The 23,265-nt window shown below is 29.1% G+C and overlaps 2 protein-coding genes across 3 annotated transcripts in view; both read left to right on the top strand.

The window, feature by feature from the left end:
- Positions 1-23,265, top strand: part of LOC119676320 (forkhead box protein O-like) — a 297,012-nt gene that overhangs the window by 178,232 nt on the left and 95,515 nt on the right. The window lies entirely within an intron of this gene.
- On the top strand, positions 4,481-5,204 carry LOC119679767. Of its 2 annotated transcripts, none has more exons than XM_038092304.1 (3): positions 4,481-4,650; positions 4,707-4,858; positions 4,913-5,204. In XM_038092304.1, the coding sequence occupies exons 1-3, from the start codon at positions 4,606-4,608 to the stop codon at positions 5,118-5,120; spliced, it is 405 nt and encodes a 134-aa protein (XP_037948232.1). In that variant the 5' UTR covers positions 4,481-4,605; the 3' UTR covers positions 5,121-5,204. The 2 variants fall into 2 exon arrangements, 1 of the variants encoding a protein (XP_037948232.1); XR_005252423.1 differs by having other exon boundaries at positions 4,485-4,650; positions 4,699-4,858.

The following is a 23,265-nucleotide window of genomic DNA, read 5'->3' as shown; positions in this document are numbered from 1 at the left end:
ATACCGGTACAATATCCTAGCATCGAGAAACTATGTTACTCCCATGTGGGTACCGGGACATGAAGGGCATGAGAGCAATGACATAGCAGACTCCCTAGCAAAGAATGGTGCATGTACTCCTTTCATTGGTCCAGAGCCCTTCTGCGGAGTAACAAATAGCTTCACAAATAACTTATTATGTGAACGGGAGAAACAACATCTTCTTGAACACTGAAGAGCCCAAACAGTCATGCGACGTCAAGAACATTCATTGATCTGAACAGATCAAAGTTGTTGCTAATCTTGGCCTTAGCAGAAACGATATTAAAATCTACATTAAACTTTTAACAGAACACTGTAGACTTAATTACTACATCAAGATTAGAGGTGCAGTAGAAAGTGACTCCTGTTGACTCTATCATGAGAAGAAGGAGACATCAGAGCATATTCTATGCAACTGCCCAGTGGCGGCAGGATGTAGACTCGACTACCTTGGAAGCGGGATCTTAGTTTCAAATCACATACGTAAAATCTAGCCCACAGCAATTGCGAGATTTACATTAAGACCGAAAAGTTTTCGGAAATTCTCATTTAAAATTCGCGCGCTGTATATTTTTCGATATTTTAAGTTTATGTAGTTTGGCAGCAATTAAGGACAATTACTATGCCAAAAATGAGCGCGATCTGTCAGACAGTTCGTTTACGGCAGCTGTTGAAACCAGTTCACCTCAGTAGTTGCGTTGCGAAAAAAAACAATGGAAAAAAATATTGAACAAAGAGTTTGCATCAAATTTTGTGTTTCGAACGAAATTTCGTGTGCAGAATCCGTTGCGAATGCTACAAAAGGCTTATGGGGAATCAGTTTTATCGAAAACTCAAGTTTATGAGTGGTACAAAGCCTTTCAGGACGGTCGTACGACCGTCGAAGACATTTCGGCAACGCACTACTGAGGTGTTTGAACTGGTTTCAACAGCTGCCGTAAACGAACTGTCTGACAGATCGCGCTCATTTTTGGCATAGTAATTAAGGACAGTGCTGCCAAACTACATAAACTTAAAATATCGAAAAATATACAGCGCGCGAATTTTAAATGAAAATTTCCGAAAACTTTTCAGTCTTAATGTATAAATAGTCTAGAATTGTTTTAGTTGGACAATAGATCTTTTAGGTCAGGGTGCATTCATAGCCTTTTATTTAATAATAATAATAGCGTGAAATACAATTTCTATTTCATCCGTAAAGCCGTAACCGAGACAGTTGAAGGCTAGATTAATATTGTTGCATGCCTTTCTAGTACGTTGTGGGCTATAAGCACTGATACCATGGTACTGAGTTAACATCGTTTTAGTTGAAAAAGCTGGCTGATGTAAATTTTGTTCATTATGGATTATATGAGACGTGTGTTTGGACAAGACGATCAATCCACTCCAGCACTTATGGAAATATAGATTTAATTTTAATTTTTCAAAATTGAAATAGCATAATGATGAGAATTGGTTTAAAATGCAACAAACAATTATATTTAATTTTAATTTATTGAATTTTTTTTGACTAAATCCATTACTATCATTACATTAGTATTTTTTATTGAAATATTTGGGTAATTGCTATTTGTTGTTGGTTTTTTAGTTAGGCGGTAGATCAAACATCTACTCGATTAGTAGTATTTTTCGGAACAGAAATTTAAAGTTCATTAACAAATGTGAAAATGATTTTTTAATAGCTTACGTTACAAAAATCAATTTTTCTTGTTATTAAAATATATTTATATTTATAAATAAATTACGCGATATTATCGGAAAACTCTCTCTCCACAATCAGACTTAAGCTTTTTTAAAAAGGCAATTTACTTCAAAAGTGAAAACCATTCAGAAATGGTGCAGTATTTGACGATTTTGGTGCTGTTGGCTGTGAATATTGTTGAATCTGTATGTAAAAAAACTTATTTATTATTAAAACTATTTGTAATATTTAAATAACCATTTAACTGCTTAAAGAGAAAGTTATTTACTGTCACCCAACTGACATGCAATAGTTTGGACTCAAGTTTTGGTACATTTCTGAGATGTCAGTATTCCAATATCGACCTAAAACCGGAGGTCAACGTTTACCTGAAACTACTTCAACTGCCAGTGGATAATTGCAAGGTTTAGAGCAATTTAAAAATTTTTCTATTCATAGTTTATATAGATTTTTTGTGTATAGATAAGAACTAAATTGAAAAAGCATAATGGTGAGAAGACCAATATAATTTATAAACTAAATATTGATGCTTGTGAATTTATGAAGAGCAGAGAAACGAATCGTGTCATGAATACAGTTTACTCAATGTTGGGATTCCCCGATTATAGCAATATAAATCATTCGTGTCCTTATAATGTATGTATGAATTTAAAATAAATAAAATATAACATATATTTATATTGTATATATAATAAACTTCTTTCCAGCATGACATCATTTTAAACAAATCGCAGTTTGATGAAAAGTATATTAACCTAATACCAGTGCCGTTGGGTCAATATTCTGTTGAAAGCGTATGGATTGTCAATGAAGTACCCAGAGTTGTGACGACACTCGGTTTCAAATATTATGAAAAATAAAAAAGAACTAATAAACATATTCGAAGTAAATTGAAAAAATTGGTAAATTATTTACTGATTATGATAACATCAAACACGAATATGTTTAATTTTTTTTTTTTTTGAAAATATGACTCATATTTAGATTATTAGATCACACTTTTTACTTTATTCCAGCATTAAATGGTTCACGCCAGCACTCTCGTTTTTGATTCGAACGGTTTTTGAGCAGCTCATAGACCTTCTATGAGTCTAAAAACTCTCTATGAGAATTAATGAGCACTTATGAGGTACTCTTCAGATTACTTGCATGTTCAGCAAACAATTAAAAGGAATATTCATGTATTCTACTTCTACTTTTCTTTAATATATAATGTATATTAAAATGGAGTCAGTGATCATTATCTTATTCAAGCGGTTAATAGAAAGTCTCTTTTGTATCTCTCTTTGATATAAAAACCGGTTGCCTTATTACGACTCTTTCTAAGGCTTTCCTTGATTGATGTGATGATTGAAGATTGACACCAAGTTTTTTAATCCACGGTTGATAGCAAATTTGCCTCCAAAGTGATTCTAAGTTGCATAATAATAATATCAGTTGTCATAAAATGCTCTTTCAGAGCATCCTTGTCTCATCCATCGCATTTTCTGGAAAAGTTGGCCTCGTGTTTTTGAAGGACAATAACCAGCTGTATAGATGCACCTTTTCTATGAAGTGTTGGGATATTCTTAAAACATGTTTTTTAAAACGTTCGCGAGTGTTATCATCAGTGTCATTACCTGAGGCTTACTCTTTATTTCCATTGGAATACTATTTTATATGATGAGTTCCCAATCCGACGTATCATCACATATGAGCATATGAAGAAAATTTCGCTACACACATTATTTTACTACGCACGGATGATTGTAAATATTCTGAGAGTGTTACGTGGAGGTTGTGTCAACTTGAAAAGAACATTAACAAGGATTGTGCTAACATTTAACAGATTAAATGCGTTCAGTACCTTGTATGCTTACTTTCTCTCATCTCTCTCTCCATACGCCTGACTAGATTGAGATATTTTGATATAGTAGTTTACGAACTATTCTGACTTCCGGACAACCCTCATAAAAATTTCCAAAAATAGTTTGATATCCTTTTGGAAAAGTGACAAGACATCCTTTTATATAAAGTAATGACTGCTTCGTAAACACGTATCGAATTATATAGAATGATGAGCTGTATGAGCGACATTGATATAGTAAAGTCCATAAAAACTCAGAGAGTTTGTTGGATCGCTAATGCCATCAAATTGAAAAAAGAATTCCGACTACAATACTCTCCAGTATCTGATTATGTGGTGAAAAAGGCGGTAGAGGAGGCTGACATATTCGATGAAATAACCAGTTGACCAATGATATGTAAGCACTCGGTAATACTAAAAGGTGGCAGCAAGCAACTGATCGAATGGCTGGTGGAGGGTGTTGAATGCGGACAAAGGCGACTCGCGTCTGTCATGGCTAAGTCAGTCAGAAAGCAAGTGTGAGAGAGAGAGAGATAAACATTATGTTTCCTGTGTATTATTTGGCAGATTGGGATGCATTTATCACATATTGTATACTCGTTAATAAAAAATTAATACTCGTAAATACTCGTAAATATTTCTATAAATTTTTTTACGTCCCTTTTTAACGAAAGAAACTAAATTCTTATTATAAACAATTGTTTTCAATTGAGAGGTATTTTTGTATTTTTCATTTAGAAATTCCAGTACTATCCAGTATTATCAAAATTATATTTGGAATTATATTTGACAGTTCACGCTATATACATTTTTAATTCAGCTTTTTAATTTATAATTTCAATTATTTTATATTCAAAGTATGTCAAGATATAGTAAAAATTTTTTAATTTTTGAATATTAAAATATTAATCCAATTTAGTAATAACAATCGAGACTAAATTATGAAATTAATATTTTGGGAAAATAAATTTTTGTGTTCTTTAGCACTTCTCCATTTTGCATTCATCAAATTATTTCCAAAAATTTTTGTTCCAAAATGTACACGGAAGTATGGCGTAAGCCCATACAAAAGCGAAAATTTGTGAGTTAATAGAATTTATAAACTTAAGTATAATCCAAATTTGAAAAGTATTTCAGTGGAAGACTTTACCACTAACAACCAAAATAAGATACTATTGTGTGCCACTCTTAAAGTATCTTCTAGGACCACTACTCATAATAATAGGAATTTTGGTTATCACATTATGTTTGCTTATAACTTATTTTATCTATCGGGCCTTTCTCAACGGGTAAGTATATCTCATTGACGTTAAGGCTTGACTAATATATTCTTTCAACTATAGCACAAAGAACTTAGCGTCTATGATCTCTGATGGTAATTGGGGATTTTTAAAAAATTGGGCTGAAAAAATAAAAACCAATATTAATTTTGAATATTTGAATGGAAAATATGAAGCTCTTGTATCCATAGTAATTGATCATGTTTTACAAATTTATGGAAGCCTGAATGAAGCCATGCAGATGTTCTTTGTTGATATTGGCGGAGCTTAGAAGTTTTAAAAAACTCACATTGACAACTCTGTCAACTTTATCAAATAATTCGACATTGTAGTGCTGAGCTTATAATAAATGAATGCAAAAAAAAGAAATGTTCTAAATATAATTCACTTTCGTCATTTCAATGCAAACATCCTTTTTCTGGCATAATTTGCATAATTTGATGCCAACGCACACAACGCAAAACAGGCAACAGAAGTACGAACTAGCCATTTCGAAACTTCTTATTGGCATCACATTGCACACACACACATCAATTCAAATATTCACACAAACAACAAAAAAAAAATTAAGAAATACTAATACAAACACAAATGAACAATACTTCAGTGTTTCACTGACATTTGTTAGTAAAAAAATACAAGCAAAGAGCAAAAAAGCAAAAATAAAAAATAAAAAAAATGTTGCAAACAAGCAAACAAACAAACAGCAGCAAAGAAAAAGTAAGAAGAAGCAATTTTCATCCTTCATGATTATGTTAATGCTGCTAGTCTGTCGGCTGTGCTATCTTCAGTGCGTTTACATTGTCAGCACAGCACATTGAAGTAAAGCATAACTAGAATTTTTATTGCTTTTGCAGTTTCTTATTGTTTTTGGTTTTGTTTTTTTTTTTCTATTTCATTTTTTTCTTTTCTATTACTGCTTTAAGGATTTGAAGCTTTTGTAGCTGTTGTCATTGCTGCTCTTGACCAAGTCAAAGCTGTTGCTTCTTTTCTTATTATACTGCTGCTACTGCTGTCGCTGCCGCTGTTGCTGCTGCTTCGACTTTATTACTTGCCCACTGTTATGTGCTGTTACGTGTTGGTCGTGCGGTGCACAATTTCGTGTTTTCGTCTTTCTTTGCTCTTCCTTTAAGTTATTAAACATGACCGAAAGGTTTCTTGCGCTTATTTTCAATTTTGTTTTTCGTTTTTATTATTAATTTCGTATTTTTATTGCTTTGAACTGTTGTGCCCTTTTCTTGTTATTGCCGCTGTGTGACTGTGAGTTCTTTGTTGTTGTTGCTGCTGCTGTTGTTGTTTTTGTTGTTGTCGTTGTAATCGTATAACAATTTTTAACATAACTAAAGCAACAATTTGCTGTTTAACGTTTCTTTTTTTTTTTTGATTTTTTTGGTAAAATGTTGAATGTCAGAAGCTTCAGTGCCCATATGAATAAGCTTTTTAGCATTTCAGTGGTGGTGTGGTGAAAAGCTTTGAAAAACTCTTTAATAAGAATAACAGGAAGCATATTAAGTGAATTGTGGTAATAAAATATATTATTATTAATTAAAATAATATTATTGTGTTATATATAAAACTTTAATCAATTTAAATTTTTAAATTATTTTAATTTAATTATTTTAAATAAAATAATTTTAATTTCATTTATTTAAATTAATCAATTAATTACTTTAATTAAGATAATTTTTATTTAATTTATTTTATATCAATTAATTAATTAACTATTTTATTAAAAACCATTTTAATTTAATTTATTTTAAGTAATGTAATTTTAATTTAATTTGTTTTCATTAATTAATTAATTACTTTAATTTAAATCATTTTAATTTAATTAATTTGAAGTAATATAGCATTTAGCAAGCTATATTTATGAAAGTCATTGAAGCATGGTGGAAATGATTTTATGAGTAATGTTAATAGATGAAAAAAGTGAGATTGACGCAAATTTGAAAGAAGATTAAAAAATAAATTCTACGTTTAGGGTCATATCGAAGCCGTTTGTAAAGTGGCATGCGTGACGGATGGACAAAATCCACCTCAAGATATTTAATAAATAATAATTTTTAAGTAATGATCTACACAGCAAAAGTCTGGCTGGATCGCAAAGAAAAGCAAATAAATCTCAAGGAATATGGACTCACTTATGCCTTGAGAAGTAATACCATTGTCTTAACATAGAGAAGTTTTCTGAACAAGTGGAACTAGTATGTATAACATTAAGATGACCAGAAATACTGTTTTAATACTGTCAATTCAGAAATGACAGTATTATTAAAATGAAGAGTGCAATAAAGATATGAAGGATGTCGGATATTATACTTTAAAGATCTGAGCACCTATTATTGGGAATTCTAGCGACTGCTGGGTTGTGACAGCACTGTTCAGGAATATTTTGTTTTATATCTACCATCAACAACTTCGATAGTTGTTCCAAAATAGATAATTGAAATCGGAATAATAATTATTTTATTAGGTGTCTAAAACTTAGAGATTGATGAAAATTCATTTTTAAAGAGTGGAGCATAAAAATTCCCTTGATTTGTATAAATGGTTTACTGTAGTAAGTATATGTAAGTATTATTTAATATCAGTACCTATAGTGGCACCCAGCCGTCAGTTCGACTTTTTCTAACATAGAAAAACAAGCAAAGCAAATAGATCTTGTGGCAAATGATGCAATAATGAAGTACTTTCAGTTAACAAACAAATTTTGAGAACGACTTGGGACCTACGTAACTGTTGATAACTATAAGTTTGAAATGGTGAAAAACTTTGTTTGGTAGCCAGCCTAAGTGATGTCAGTCTATGAAGAATCAATCTTACCGAAAGATGAACGGGCTAAGAAGAGAATTTAAATAGATTTCTCGACAAATAAAAAACTGCGGTCTCCAAGGCTCTTATCAAGCCTGTCCTGTTGTACATCAATTTATATTAATTTTTAACTGATCATACCTCAGTCTTTGTAAATAATTAATCAATTATTTTAAAAATTAAAATTGTTTATATATGAATACTAATATTAACCATTAAAAAGAAATATTCAAAATATATATTGAAAATATTTTTTTTTATTTTTGGTTAAGATTAAGTGATAGAAATTTTTATAATGGTAGTATTTTTAAAAATATTTGTAATAATTTATTGTTTTAATGATAAAAGTTTTTAAATAATAATTTTGTAATGAAATTTGATGACCAATAAGCCTTTCTTAAATATAAAATTATTATTTAACAGCATTTTTTAAATTTTAATTTAAACTGTATCTCAAGTGTTAAAACTTTTAATTTTTAGAACGATATTAATTCTAAAAATATTTTTAAAAAATTATTTAATATGCATTTCCCGCATCACGTATAACTTAAGTTATAATTTTAATTAACTTAATTTTTAAAAAAATATACCATTAAAATTTAATATGCACTTCACGCATAACACTAAATTTTAATTAACTTTAGTTTAAAAAAATATGCCACCAAAAAAATTTTTTTTAATATTTTTATGTTTAATTCTTATTGTTTTTTATTAAGTTAGCATTAATTTTTACATACAAATTTTTTTTTACTGAATAAAATTATAAGTTACCTATTTAAAATTATTTATAATTGTATAAATTTTTTATTTATTAGTTATTAGTTTAGTTAGTTATCATTAAGTTCTATTTACAATTTCCATTTCTATTTCTAATTCCATTTTTTCCAGATTAAAATAATTTATTAATTTAAAATTTCAGATATATATATAATTTTTTTATTTATTTCTATCTATATTTTATTATTTATTAATTATTATTTCATTTATTTATTATTATTTATTATTTAGTTAAAGGTTTTTTATTACTGAATTATTATATTAACGTAGGTATGTATTTGATTTTAGGATGTAATGACATCTCAAACTAATATTTTACAAAGCGTTATAAAATGTCACGATAATTTATTTCATTTTATTAAATTCGTTTTATTATTTTTTAGTAAATTTATTTTATTTCGTCTAATAATTATTTCAAACATTAATTTCAAACAAATTATAAAAATGTCACTCATACGCCATGTATTAAAAAGGCTCAACAAATTTCTGCTGATAAAATCTCTGAAAACATTTAACGCACATTTTTTACCTAAAGCAATAAATTCACCACAGTTCAAATTGTTTCACCACATCATTTCTCCTCACAAATCGTAAACTGCGTATAACAGTTAAAACACGAATTGCTGAAACTGGCAAAGCACACAATAAATTTATTGTGCACGCACAGTTCGTTGCAAGCCTTTGTGTAGTGTAGTTCGGCAAAAGTGCGCAGTGCAAAAAAAAAAATCACTAAGAAAATTGTGTAATTCATAGAAGCTGTGCAGCTGTTGAACAGTAGTCACCTTTTTCATTATACCATTACCAAGATTAAACATTACCGCAAACAGTCTCAGTACACACACATACACACTCACTTAAACACTTGCAAATACTAGAGTACTCGAGTGTTGCATGCGAGTCTTACTGAGTGTTGAACCGAGCGAACACTAAACTTCAGGATAATTAAGTGCAAGACAAATGAATTAGCAGCACAGCAATTTCTCTGTTAATTATAACAGAAAAGTTCTTGAATTTTTATTAAAACAACCAAAAAGTGCAAGATAATTTATTTTAAAATTATATTGCATTTTAAATGTTTTAAAATAAATTAAAATTAAAACAATTTTTGCAAAATTTGTGAAGTGTGTGCGATATTCAAGCAATTAGAAATCCTTTAAAAGTCTTGAAAAGGATTTTCGCCGGGCAACGCCACGTAAAATGATAAGTAAGTTTTAGTGTTAAGCGTAAATAATATTAATAATAATAAAACTAATAAGAGGGAAAACTTTAATACTTTTAAGGATCTATGGAGATTATATTATAATAGAATGATATATGATAGAGGTATAAATATATATATGTATATATGCAAAAGAATGTAGTAGGAAACTTTAGAATTTATTAGGGTTAAGTGAAAAATGAAAGGAAAACTGTAGGAGCACAAAAGTTTGTTTGTTGCTATTATTATTGCGCTAAACTTTTTATTATAGCAATAATTTAAGCAAGATTTCTTTTGAACCATGCGGTTTATGCTGCTTTGAAGTAGCAGTTTTTTATTGCTTGCACAAACACATGCACACACACACACAAACGCACTTAACATAATTGCATTACGCTAGCAGCATTTATAAATATTTTAAATTGCTAATGCATTTGCTCGTGCAGAAGCGCAACAGTAGCGCATCGCAGAAGTGCATTGCAAAAGCGCAACAAACAATTGAATCTCCGTATCTGCCTTTTGGCGAGAGATAAAAAAATTCTATGAAAAACTATGGCAAGTCAAAAGAAAATAATAATATAAAACTAAAAATAAGAAGAAGCATAAAAAGAATTTGAAGTTGACAATACTTAAGCCTCAACGCATTAAAAGTTTAATACGTGCACAGAGGAAATAATAGAAACTAAAAACTTTATAATAAAACAAAAAAAATAAAATAAAAAAATATTTAAGACCTGCAAGAAAGGTGAGAGTTACGTGTAACTGCTTACGTTGGCTTCTTTCAAGGACTTGACAAACATTTTGAGTTGTATTTTTTAATTTACTTAATTGATGTCCAGAGTACGACAACTACTTTAATAATTAATTATACGACAAGAAAATCAATCTAGCCAATGCATTTATAAGATGGAGTCAAAAGGTTTCTAAAACAAAGCTTTCTGGAAAAATATATGTATTCATATAGTAATGTAACATATAATATATGATGTGTAATCATGCCATTGAGTGTTTCATTAAAGTAGGCTATCTATAATTACCTGGTTAATATGACAATCATGTAACAAGACCAGATTTCAAAAAATCATTAATGAGTTTCATGAGGACAGCATGAATACTGCTTGATATATTTTATACAATATTGTGACTTATATTATCACATCCGGGTATATACTTTAGTGTATTACAAGTTATGGTAAGATCAATTTATGTTAAATAAGTTATGTTAAGAATAATTTATACTAAATAAGTTATGTTAAAAAAGTTATATTAAATAGATTATGTAAAGAATTCTAGATTAAAGAAGTTATGTTAAGTACAATAATTGTATTATAACGAAACTAAAAGTCCTAAGAAATTGTATAAAAACAAAACAAATTTGAATAAAATTATCTGAATCTGAAGATTGATTTTAACTGACAGCAATTTTTTGCTCCCTTAGCGTAAATTGTTACAAGCGGAATATCTTGGTCCCAAGCGAGAATTCTTATTGCAGAAATCGTAATACATAAAAAACTTATAGGTAAACATTATAGTAGTATCAAACAATGGACGCTTATCTTTTCTTAATAGTATTCATTTTACATTAAACTTAATTCAATAACTCTACGACAATATTATTGGCTTTTATAATAAAATTTTGTGTATAAATAATAAATAGTGCTGTTAAACAGCATTTTTATGCTTTCTTTTTTAAAATTTTGTTCTATTGACTCTGAACAATAATTCCAAAAAACTTAGTTACTGCCAATAGCAAGACTATATCATTTCAATATTTCTGTTCAATTACTTGGGTCTAGTAAGAGCGATTGCTTTGTTTTTAATATGTTTAGCTAGAATTTTTAAATAAGAATTTTTTTAGTTTTGTATTGAGACTGTCACTGACTCAACATCAAAGTCATGTTTAAGATCGCTGCTGGTTGCAATTATCTGCAATGATAAGTTTTACATTGGGATCTCTAAACATTACTAGTTGTTATCATAAAGGACGAAAATTTATAAAGGAATATCCTTTATGAATTGTATTGCAAAAGTGATGATGGGTGTAGTAACAGACAGCCTGACAAATTGGACCGAAAGTAATAAAATAATAAACGAATTTCTGGCTGGGTTCCGGAAGAATTATTCTACAGTGGATAATATTTACAACTTGTCATCAATAGCACAGATAAAATTTAAAAACAATAAGAAAACATATGCCTTTTTTTGTAGATTTTAAAGTAGCTTTCGAAAAAGTCTCTCGAAAGGCGTTAATTTATAAGCTTCACGTAGCTGGAGTCTCAACTAAAATGGTCCGTACTACTATTATAGTATAAGTCGACGGACGACATGTGTCCCAGTCGCTATTTTAATTATGTTTATTTATATCCTAATTTAAGAAGATGAGGAACTAGTTATTCGAACAGTATTAAAAAAAAATAAAAGTATTACTAAGAAACTTCTTTGGAATTTTTTTTGTCTTTCGTGCCCGTCTGCAGTTTTTCTTTTTGTGCGTTCACGCGTAATGGTCTTCCGAATGAGTGCACTGGACTCGTCCTAAACTCCCAAAGAAAAAAAAACGATATAAGGTGGTAGTTCAAATTATGTAAACTTTTGCCAGTAGAGGACATATAGTTCAATATCCTCTTATTTACCTGCATGCGTACTTCGTACGCCAAAAACAATCTAAAATTGAAGAATACAGCCCCAAAGTAATCTTAAAAATTATGAGATTTAAACATTTATTAAACATTTATGAGATTTTATTTTATTCAGAAAGTGGTAAATAATGAAATGTTTTACTTAAACAAATTTAAAATTCAAAAATTGAATTAAAATTTTTGAAATAATTTTTTACTTGAGGAGCAAAAGATAATTGACAATCTCCTCTGCAGCTTTCCAGGACTAAGCAGAACTCACATAAGTAGAATAGGAGTAATCAAATTTCTAGACAATCTGGGCAGAGATTCTCAAAATTTTCTAACCAACAATTTTAAAGTTGTGAAGGTTCTGTGGTTAGATGTGTGGAAAATGGCAGACTATCCTTTAATTGACCGTGTAGTAAGAAGTAATCAATAGGCCTACGTAAGTTGCAGTCATATAGCGATAGCATCTAACATAACCTAATATTTTAAATTAATATTTTTTTTAATAAATTATTTTCATATCTTAAAATTATGCAGTTCGTTAAATAAAATTATTATTGTTTATACATTCTATATAATTTCGAAAATTATTAAAAAACCTGGCATTAAAAAAAAATTCCATACATCCATTAACAGTCAAACTATCCAATCAGCTTCCTTTACCCACCTTTACCCATTGTTGTGCATAATTACATTCATTCATGGTTTACTTGTGGCAATCCTTTTTAATTCCCTTTCTTTGTATTATTTTTTTTCATCCTGCGATATATGCCGTTATCAGCAACTTACAATTTACTGTTTACTTCCCATAAGCTCAACAAAACCATTTAAAAATTATACCGCAACAACAAGGATAATTGCAACAACAACAGCAACAATTACATTGCAAGAATCCTGCGTTGATTGTAAGGAATTTCATTTCGTTTTTATTTCATTTTTTTTTGTTTTGTTTGCTGCGTTCATCTCTCATCTCTCATCTATTATCCTTGTTTGCTTTTACTTTTGTTGCCTTTCAACTGCTTTTGTTTGACATTTGAATTGAATAATTGCCATAGAAGGACACACAGAAAAGGAGGAAAATGATGAGAAGATGCAAGACAAGAAAGGAATTACCCATTAAAACCTTACCCATTTGAAATTAAAGAAGACTAGACATCAACTTTCGGGCTTAGCGGTTTTGATCATAATTTTTTTTCACGGTGCGTATGAGTGATTTTTAATGAAATTATGCAGTTGCGAGTTAGTGCGGATGACGGATTATAAATTTAAAATAAAAATCCAATTAATTTGTTGAAATCACGGTGTCGGGTTTTTTTCCTTTTACTCGAATATTAAAACATATTTTATTTTTTTTTTTGGTTTTCAAGTTTTTAATTTATTCAAAAGTAAATGCAAAAGAAATTTTCAGAAGTAGGTAGTAAAATCCCTTCTGATATGATGTTTTCAATGGAGTTTTGAGTGCTTAGTTGTTATTTGAAACATTTTAGCTCGATATTCATAGAACTAAGCTAAAGTAAAGTAAAGCATAGTGAAAAAAGTTGCATGGAATATTTGAAATTTACAATATCTGTTGTCACATAATGGTTTCCGGGAATTCAGAATCATCTCCAAAGAAGAAATGATAACATACTTTCATGAAATAATATTTGTTATCAAGTTTTAAGTGTTTAAGTGACATTTGGGATATTTTAACCCTATATCCTGAGAGCTGCTTTAAGATAACGCAAAGTATATTGGAAAAAGTTGCTTGGAATATTGAAACTTACCGAAGTCCATTGCAAAATTATGGCTTCCGAGAAATTGGTATCATACACAAAGAAGAAGTGATAAAATCCCGTTTAGAATAATATTTAGGATGCAGTTTTTATGTGTTTAGGTGTTATTTAGAGCATTTTAGCCTAATGTCTCGAGAACTGAGCAAAGATAATACAAAGTAGTGTGGAAAAAGTTGCATGCAATATAGAAACTCATCAAAATCCGTTGAGTAATTACTGTTTTGGGTGAAATTAAATTGAATGGGGTCGAAGTGTCTAAGCTAGTTAACTACAAATGTCATATAGCTAGTAGATAGCTCTCTTTAGAGAAAAACTGCTTGTGCTAAGAATTCTGTTGTGAAAGTAATAATAATAATATCCAAAAAAAAAAAAAATAGATTAATTGCTTAATACATAGTAAAGAAACTGATGTTAAAAATTGTTCGTATACCTATTTAAGATAACTTCATATTTGTAAAAAATAGAAAATATTACATTCAAGATTTATTTTATTTTAATTATGGAAATTAATTGTTTCTTTAATAGTTAAATTTTTACTTTTTTAGTAGTTAAAATTTTACTTGTCTCTTGCGGAATATCATTAAAGTCTATACAATATTAAAGGGTTTAAAGGTCTTTAGGGTTAGCTCTTAGTGCAGAATGTGAGTGTGATATTTCGCTGTTTCTCAACCAATTTTCTACTAAACTAATTATTTTTAAAGTAATAAATGTCATTATATTATTACTCATGGATATTTTTTGTTTAAATATATGCGGTTATTTACAGCTCATTTTTTGCATAATTTTTAAGTGATTTCTGACACCTAAAATCCATATTAGAAATAGAGTGTGTAGCAATATTTTTTGTTTAATGTAAACCTTTTATTAGTATTAGTAAGATTAAACATTTTATTAATTTTAATTTATTTTAATTTATTCTATTAGTAACAAAAATTTCGTAGAAATATTCGGGCAGATTTGTGGGGTTTAGCAGAAAGGAGTAAAAAAGTTCTTTATAGAAAAGGCTGATTTTTTGTACTTACTAAAGTTTACTGTTAAATAAAATTGTATATTTTTTAAACACAATTGATAACAATATCTTAATCTTAAAAAAACAAAAAAATTTAATTTTTAAATAAATAATACGAAGGTGATAGAGTTCGAAATTATCCTCATTATTAGGAAAGTTCAATTAAAAATTAAGTTAACTTAAAAATTATTAAACGGATCACTCCCACTTTTTATGTTTGACATATGTAACGATTATTTATAACCTAAAGTAAACATTTTTTTAAAAATTATTAAAAAATATTTTATGAAAATTTTACATGGAGGATGGGTGTTGCAGTGGGTAGAAAATTATAGCACTTTTTGATCCATAGAGATATAGTACAAGTATTTAGTACACCAAATTTCAACTTCCTAACTATTATAGTTTTTACAGTATTTAAAAAAATGGAAAAGTTGACTATATTTGAGCTTAAAGAGCCGATTGAGCTTAACACACATACAAAAGAAAACACATTTCAAACCCTGTTCTTATGAAAACTTCATTTCAATATCTCCACTGGTGCTGAAAACATCAAATTTTGAATATATTATTTTAATTCTGCTTCAATGGCGGCGGTAAATAGTCTGAAGAACTTTGGGTGGTACAAAAATATAAAAATTAATTTTTTTATTTGTAATGTAGAACTATCAAATATTTACTAATACAGTCCAACTTCCATAACTCGAATTCCAATTTTGCAAAGAAATGGTTCGACTAATGGACACTTCGAGTTAGAGAATTTTTAAATTTTGTTTTTATTTTTGAAAGAAACATATAAAGCACAGAAGTTATAGTGAAGTAAAATAATTAGAAATTAGGGTTTGGGACTTTAATTTTTTTCTTATTATCAGCAAAAAGAGATTCCACTTTATTTATACTCTTATAGTGATCATTAGTTGTAATATCATACGATGCAAATATAAATTCTGAATTTTGAATGAGTCTTCTACTTTATTCTTGGAAGGGTGATGAACAATTACATCTACCGAACGAACCCTCATCATCAATTTCCGTTGCGCTTAGAATTGGATTCAGTAATTTAGAGCTATAGTGCTCAATAATATCGTCATCTGTAGAAGAGCTCGATGTACAAATTTCATTGTCAAGCTCAATATAATCGTTAAGAGTAGCATTGGAAGTTATCTTATTTACTTTAAACCACGCTGCCATCGACTGGCCTTTGCACAAAGAAGCAATATAAGAAAGAAAAAATTAAACATTGGATTTGAAAAAAGGGGCTTCCCCTAACAGCAAAATGCATTTATACTTAAAACAAAAATTCGACATATGGAATGCACTTTCCCGTACTCCTATCGGCACGGAACAAAATTTTTGTTCAAGTTATAGAAAATTCGAGTTATAAAAGTTCGAGTTATGGAAGTTTGACTGTATTTACAATATTTACGAATATAATATTTACCAAAAAAAATATAAAGTGCAATTTTTTATATTATGCAGCAAATTAATGAATTAGCAATCTTTGCACCAAAAAACCGAATATCAATCAATAAAATCTTTTATTTTTATTAAATAAAACCAATTAATTTTTATTATCTTAAAATGTATTCCAAACTAATTAGCACTTTCAACTTTGTGGCACGTTTATATTAGGTTTATGAAAATTAATGGCAATTAAATAGCCTCGATAAAATTTATACAATTTTAATAGCAAAAATACAAAGAAAATTGATAGGATGAAAAGAGTGCCAGAGGAATAGAATTTAAAATGGCCACAAAAATCATATAAAATTGTGAAAAAAACACTCAACATAAAAATTTTATAAACTCAATTTGTGTCATAAATATTTATTATTTATTTATGAGCAATAAAATACTTGGCATTAATGAAGACCCCAAAACAGCTACTTGAATATGGACATGGTACCACTTAACCCAAAGTATGTTCCGAATAAACATTTAATTATTAACACAAAAGGAACCCAAAAATACATAAAATACGTAACCAAAATATTTTAAAATGGCGGTGAAAAAGTCATAAAAACATTTTAACAGAAAATTCTTGAGGAACATTGCAACAACAACAACAACAACAACAACAAGAAGAAGGGCTACAGCACAAGCAAAGTTAACATTAAGAAGACAAGGAATACCAGAACAATTTAGGTAGTACGAGTAAAAGGCATTTCTTTTAATAATAACGCACAATAAATACTTGAAAAAAGGAAATAACAAAAACAACAATAATAACAACGAATACGAAAAATGCGCGTAAAATTCAACTACGAACTTGCCACAATGCGACGCACCCTTTTACAGCTTTTAATTAACACTAAAAATCTCCAATTTTATCAATAATTTATTTCAAGTGTTAAACAACAGCGCACGCACACACATACATATGAATAAACCATTATATACAATGAACATTGCTTCAAATTAACATACAAACTTATACATGCCATGGAATTACTGTGCACTATGCTGTTTTAATGCAAAAAAAAAAAAACACAAACAAACACTTCGAATGGGAAAAGCAACAATCGAACTGTACACACAAACATAGGCACGTATTGGAGTGGTTTCATGTGCTGTTCTCGACAGCAGCCACAATAAGGCGATAACAGCAACGGTAAAGGCAAAGGCAGCAGCAACAGCAAGAACAACAACAATAACTACTACAACAGCATCAACGACAGCATAGTTCCGACGACACACAAGCAATACGACAAAATACGAACTATGCGCTTAACAGAAACAGAAAAACTTTTAAGTGTTGACGGAAGCGGCGCAGCAGTCAAATAACTTGGTTTGGGTATCAATGTGGTTGTGAAATGTTATACTTGTTAGCCTCATATTTGTATCCGCTTGTAGGACAAGTCCCCACTGCTGAGGACGAGTATTTTACTGTTGCCGCAGAAACTACATATTTGCAACGTTAATAAAGCAAATCGCGGTGCCGAGCTTACTCAGTGCTGTGGTAAATGAGCATAAATTTTAAAATTTAAGACCCCAGCATTTGGTGGATAAGCCAGAAAATAATCAGAAAATATGTTCCGAATGCCTTTTTAATGGTTGCTTGAATACAAGAGTTAAAGTATTGTGTTCAGCTCAACCATTGCGGTGTAATGGAAATTCATTATTGTAATTTTTAATTTAGGCTTCATGTCCATGGAATAGACCTATAATGAGATAACACCATTTAACTCGTTATAATGGTTAAAAGCTTATTCACTTAAATCATTTCTCATAATTTTTCATAAAAATTAAAATTTTTTTAAAATTTACTTTTGTTTTTAATTTTTTATAAAAAGTTTATATTTTGCAGAAGCTAATTACCAACAAAAATTAAATTGAATAATTATAAATTAAATTAAATTATATTAAAAAACATATAGTATTTATAATAGATAATAATATATGAATAATAATATTATATAATCTAAAATATAATATATAATTAATTAATATTAATTTAATTAATTAATTAATATAATATAAAATTAATAATTTCGGTAATTGAGGAACTTCTGAATTAATTATTATTAATTAATTATGGTTAATAAATAAATCTAATAATTATTGGAATTATTTTTAATTTAAAATAAAACTTGTTTATAGAAAACTTTTAAATTTGATGAATATTTTAAGTTGACTTAACTACAATAAGTTCGGTTTGTTCGGTTTAAATAAATTTCATTAAATAATAACAATCACAATCACAAATTAAACATAAACATTTTCAAATTATTATTCCAATACATATTCATCAGCTACTTAAATTACTACTACTAATTTGCTTAACAATTCGTCGATTCAAGTCAATTTTAGAGCCGAAGAGGTTACTCATCTTAGAGGTAACACAGTTTTTTATACGAATTCTTTTGTTATGAGTTGTCCTGTGGTAAATCGATAAAACTTGGATTCGTTTGACTTATTATTTTCATCCCTTTCCGATATTTTTAAGATTGCCAATTTTCTCTTTCTCCAACCAAGTCAAACTTTATTTATAAAAAAAATTCTCAACTATCGATTTATGTCACAATTCATAAATGATGCTTTGTGGAAATATTGTTTACAATATATAAGTTTCATATCCTTATTGATAAAAATGATAACACTGACTGATTTTTTTGGTCGTTCTTTTCTTTTCAATTGCACCTTGAATGCTCACTATTATCGTTATAGAATAGGCATTTGTTCTTTTTGATTAGAATATGTCATTATAAGCAAAGGTTCTCTACATATCACCAGTAAAAAAAACCCATTTGATATGTTTTCAATTTGACTTCTGCTTCTTGCTTCTTATAGACTTCACGTCAAGAACTGTTGATAATATTATTGTTTGGTCATTTAAGTGTGTACCTTACCCAGCCGAATTTGATAAGATATTACTTCTGTGGTTCTTATCTCGCTTCCATTTCATTTTTTTTTTTGTTTCGAAGAGCTTAACATCTTATAGTTTCCATCTCAATGTCTTGCGACCAATGGTACTCTTCGGTATTTTAAGGGTGTAACTTGTACAGCTTTATTTGCTATTTCGAATTTCTTCTAATTTTTCTATTTTTTCTATCTTGGTACTAAAAAATTTAGAATTTTTTTAGTTTTACCTCAATATTTGTTGAGCGATTTTAGTTATTTGGTTTTGAAAAGTCGTATCTTACCTAGATGTCTCGTGTTTTGCTTTTATCTGCATTCTTTATATTCATGGATCGAAGAGTTTGAAACCTTGTTTGTTTTACTTTAGTGCCGCTTATGCGATATTTATTATTTGGTTTCCTTAGGATGTGTCTTATCCAGCCTCATTTGCTGTTTGGATTTTTGCTATTATCTGGATTCTAACTTTCTCTGACACTGAATAGCCTAGAACCCTCCGAGTTTTCTCTCAATATCTGTTGAGCGATATTTGTTATTCGGTTTTCTAAGGATGTACCTTATTCAGCCTCATTTGATGTTTCGTATTTTGCTTTTATTTGCATTCTTCTTCTTGTTCTTGCTAGCGAAGAGTGTAGAGCCTTGTGGATTTCAACTCACTGCCTGTCTATCGATTCTGTTGTTTGGTTTTGGAAAAGTATGCCTTTCATATATTATCTGGACTTCTTTTGTTATTTTAAACATCTCCTATGTTTCAAGTTTGATTAGTATTGGATATTGTTTGGAACCATAAGCAGCACATCATATTGCGTAGGGATTGATTTATTAAAATCTGTATACTTGTTTGACAGTTTAAAAAAATATATCTGAATGTATTTAGCGTTTAATACCCACTCGGAATAATCTTTTTTTATTAGCGATCGAAAATTGAAGAATTAAATAGACTGCATATTGAATTTTTAATAAATTAGGAAAAATTAATAAACAAATTTATTATTTAAAAAATAATAAAATCGTATCAAAATATTTTAAAAGTTTTCAAATAAAAATCTCTGTGCTTGATTATGTTTAATTATTTTTTTCCACATATTTTTGAATCCTCAGCTCTCAAGTGTAAAAGTTTTTGGTTGTTTAGAAAAACTTTGCTTTAAAATAAAACCTTTTTGTGTAATAAAAACTTACTTTAGCACTTCGGTTTCACAGCATAAAGGAAAAATCTTATAAAAAAATGTGAAAATCAAAAGGGATTTAATGTAATACAATACAATATAATAAAGAATAAAAAAAAAGGAACAATAAAAATCGATGAGTGCACAAAATATGAAAGGAAGAACTTTAGAGGATATAAAAAGGAAGACTTCATGGACGTATCATGTAACAGCGTTTTCCTATTCCAAATGCGTTTAACCTAAAAGGCAAATTCAAACCGCTATTTACATAGCAAATAAGCAGAGCGATTCCATCTACTCCACACTATCTCACAACCGTAAGATCTGTGTATCCTTGAGCCACCATGTGTTGATAGCTCACTCACTGGTTGCCGCCTTAAGCCGTCCCGTGCCGTGCCATGCCGTGCCGTGCCGTGTTTCGTGTGGAATTATGCGCTCAGCAAAATACTTGCATATGTAAAGTTCTTTTTGCAGTGTATGAGGTAAGTTAACACTCCTCCAAATCGGAAGTAGGGACGAACTACTGTGTTTTGGACTGTGTGCTGTGTGTACACTGGCACTCCAAGAAACATCAAACAGGGAAGCGACAATAACGAAAAACATTTACAAATTGGAATTCTAAAACAGCGAAGCAACAGAGTATCTCGCCGCTCACACTTCCATCCGCCGGTCTCCATCGGTTTGTATGTTTCCACTGTTAAATTGAAGGAAAACTTAAATTCTCTTACTTTTGGCATTTTTATTTGCACTGGGAAAAAAGTTTGCTAAGTTCTTATATATGAACAAAGTGCGCTGATTATAATCTTAAAAGTTTTTTGCGTTCGAAGTACGCCGCAAACTTACGCAGTTTCCTATTTACTGCGTTTTCTAGTGTCTTTTCACTGCAAGTATAGTATATTTCCGACTTAATATAAAGTTTATTTTTTTTGTAATTAAATGTTAAAAGTAATTTTTACTACACAAGAAACAAACTTTTTATTGTTTGGTTAGCAATTCTGTTGAAGTCAGTTACACATTGTTTCGTATTCATTGTGGAATTTGCGAAACTTGAGATATGTTTCCGAAAGAACATATGGCAAGAAATATATGTACAAAACATTGAAGTCAGATATAAAAGAATATAGAAACTAAATTGTGTGATATATACGCTTTTTGGTTTTATTTTAGAGTTAATTTAATTATTACTCGAATACAGTGATTTTGCAAGGCGGAAGGGCTAGTCAGATAGTACGCTTTAGGATTATGTTTGGTACATCTGAAAAGCATAAGTATGTCAGTAGAACTATGCGAACAGTTATTCTTACTTGTACTTCTTTAAAGTAAATATACTACTCTTTTTTTCTACATATTCTTACACTTCTTATATAGAGAAGTTTAAAAGAAGACGTGAAGGATCAACAATATCTTAAGAGTACTAAAAAATCATCACATATATTAAATTTCACTCCCAATATATAGGTATATACATTGTTTGTTTTATGCTTCATATGAACGTGTTGCTAAATCATGTATGTAAGATATACATATGGTGCATAAAAGATCTAAGACATAAATGTTAATAGTAAGTCATTTGATTTAAGATATAATTTTTCATTCTTATAGGAATGAGAATAAATCATCTTATTCTTGTAACCAGAAATCAATAAACATATTTCTGTAATATTATTCTTTGACAGTAAAAATAATGTCACTTTAATTTCCAAACAAGCTCGATCCAATTACTAAAATAGAGTATAAGGTATACCAAACACTTAATTTTTATGCTTGGAAAATGATTTATAGAACAATATGTGAATTGTTGTTTTTACTTTAAACTATTATTTTACTATTTAAAGTGAAATAAGTTTCATCGAAAAATATGATATTTCCTTTCAAGTTGCTCTGAAGATGGATCTGTAAAATCTTTTCATATCTATTGAACACTCGGTTCAGTTTTTGGGTCATGAGATAATATAAGACAGACCGAGTTCTTCAGAACAATGTCCTATTGTTTGTTTTCATTGCTCATCTGTACTTTTGACTACAGTATTGATATTTAAAACGGTTCAGTTTTCGACAACTTGGAACGTGTCGGACAACAATCTTTTTTCGTTCTATACTCAAATTTATTTTCAGCTTTGTTTTTATATAATATTTAGTAAAGAGGTTTTGAAAAGTAGTGATCTACAACAACCAAAATGCTTTTTTATATTAATTTCAGTATTAACAAATGCCCATCATCAGTGGTCTTAGAATTATTTCTTGAGACACTAAATAGTTACTAATTCTCATAGAATTATTATAGGGCAAATAGAAAGCGGCAGACTTGATAACATAGCGTTTACATACATATAGCTTAGGATAGTTTTACAAAAATCTTATGTTCTAAATTTTAATTATAATTTTATCCAATGTGGTGAAATCTACTAAATTCTTTTAAATATTTTGAAAAATGACACTAAACACTACTATATTTTCATACACCCCGATTGACGGCGAATGCCATAATCGTATAAGGATAAATTAGATACTATGTAAATGAAGTTAGGTTTTTCTTATTATTTCTTATAATTATTTATAATATTTATGTTTTATATATTATAAATTATTGAAAATGTTAATTTTGTAAATGTAAATATAACCTATATTTAATAAAAAAGAATACTACTACTACTATAAGTCCACAGTATAAATTATTTTTAAACATTTATTTAACATATTTTT

This window comes from Teleopsis dalmanni, chromosome 2 (assembly GCF_002237135.1).
Source record: "Teleopsis dalmanni isolate 2A chromosome 2, ASM223713v2, whole genome shotgun sequence".
In the NCBI taxonomy this organism is placed as follows: domain Eukaryota; kingdom Metazoa; phylum Arthropoda; class Insecta; order Diptera; family Diopsidae; genus Teleopsis; species Teleopsis dalmanni.
The sequence above is the reverse complement of the archived record's forward strand: the minus strand, read 5'-3'. Positions and strand labels throughout refer to the sequence as shown.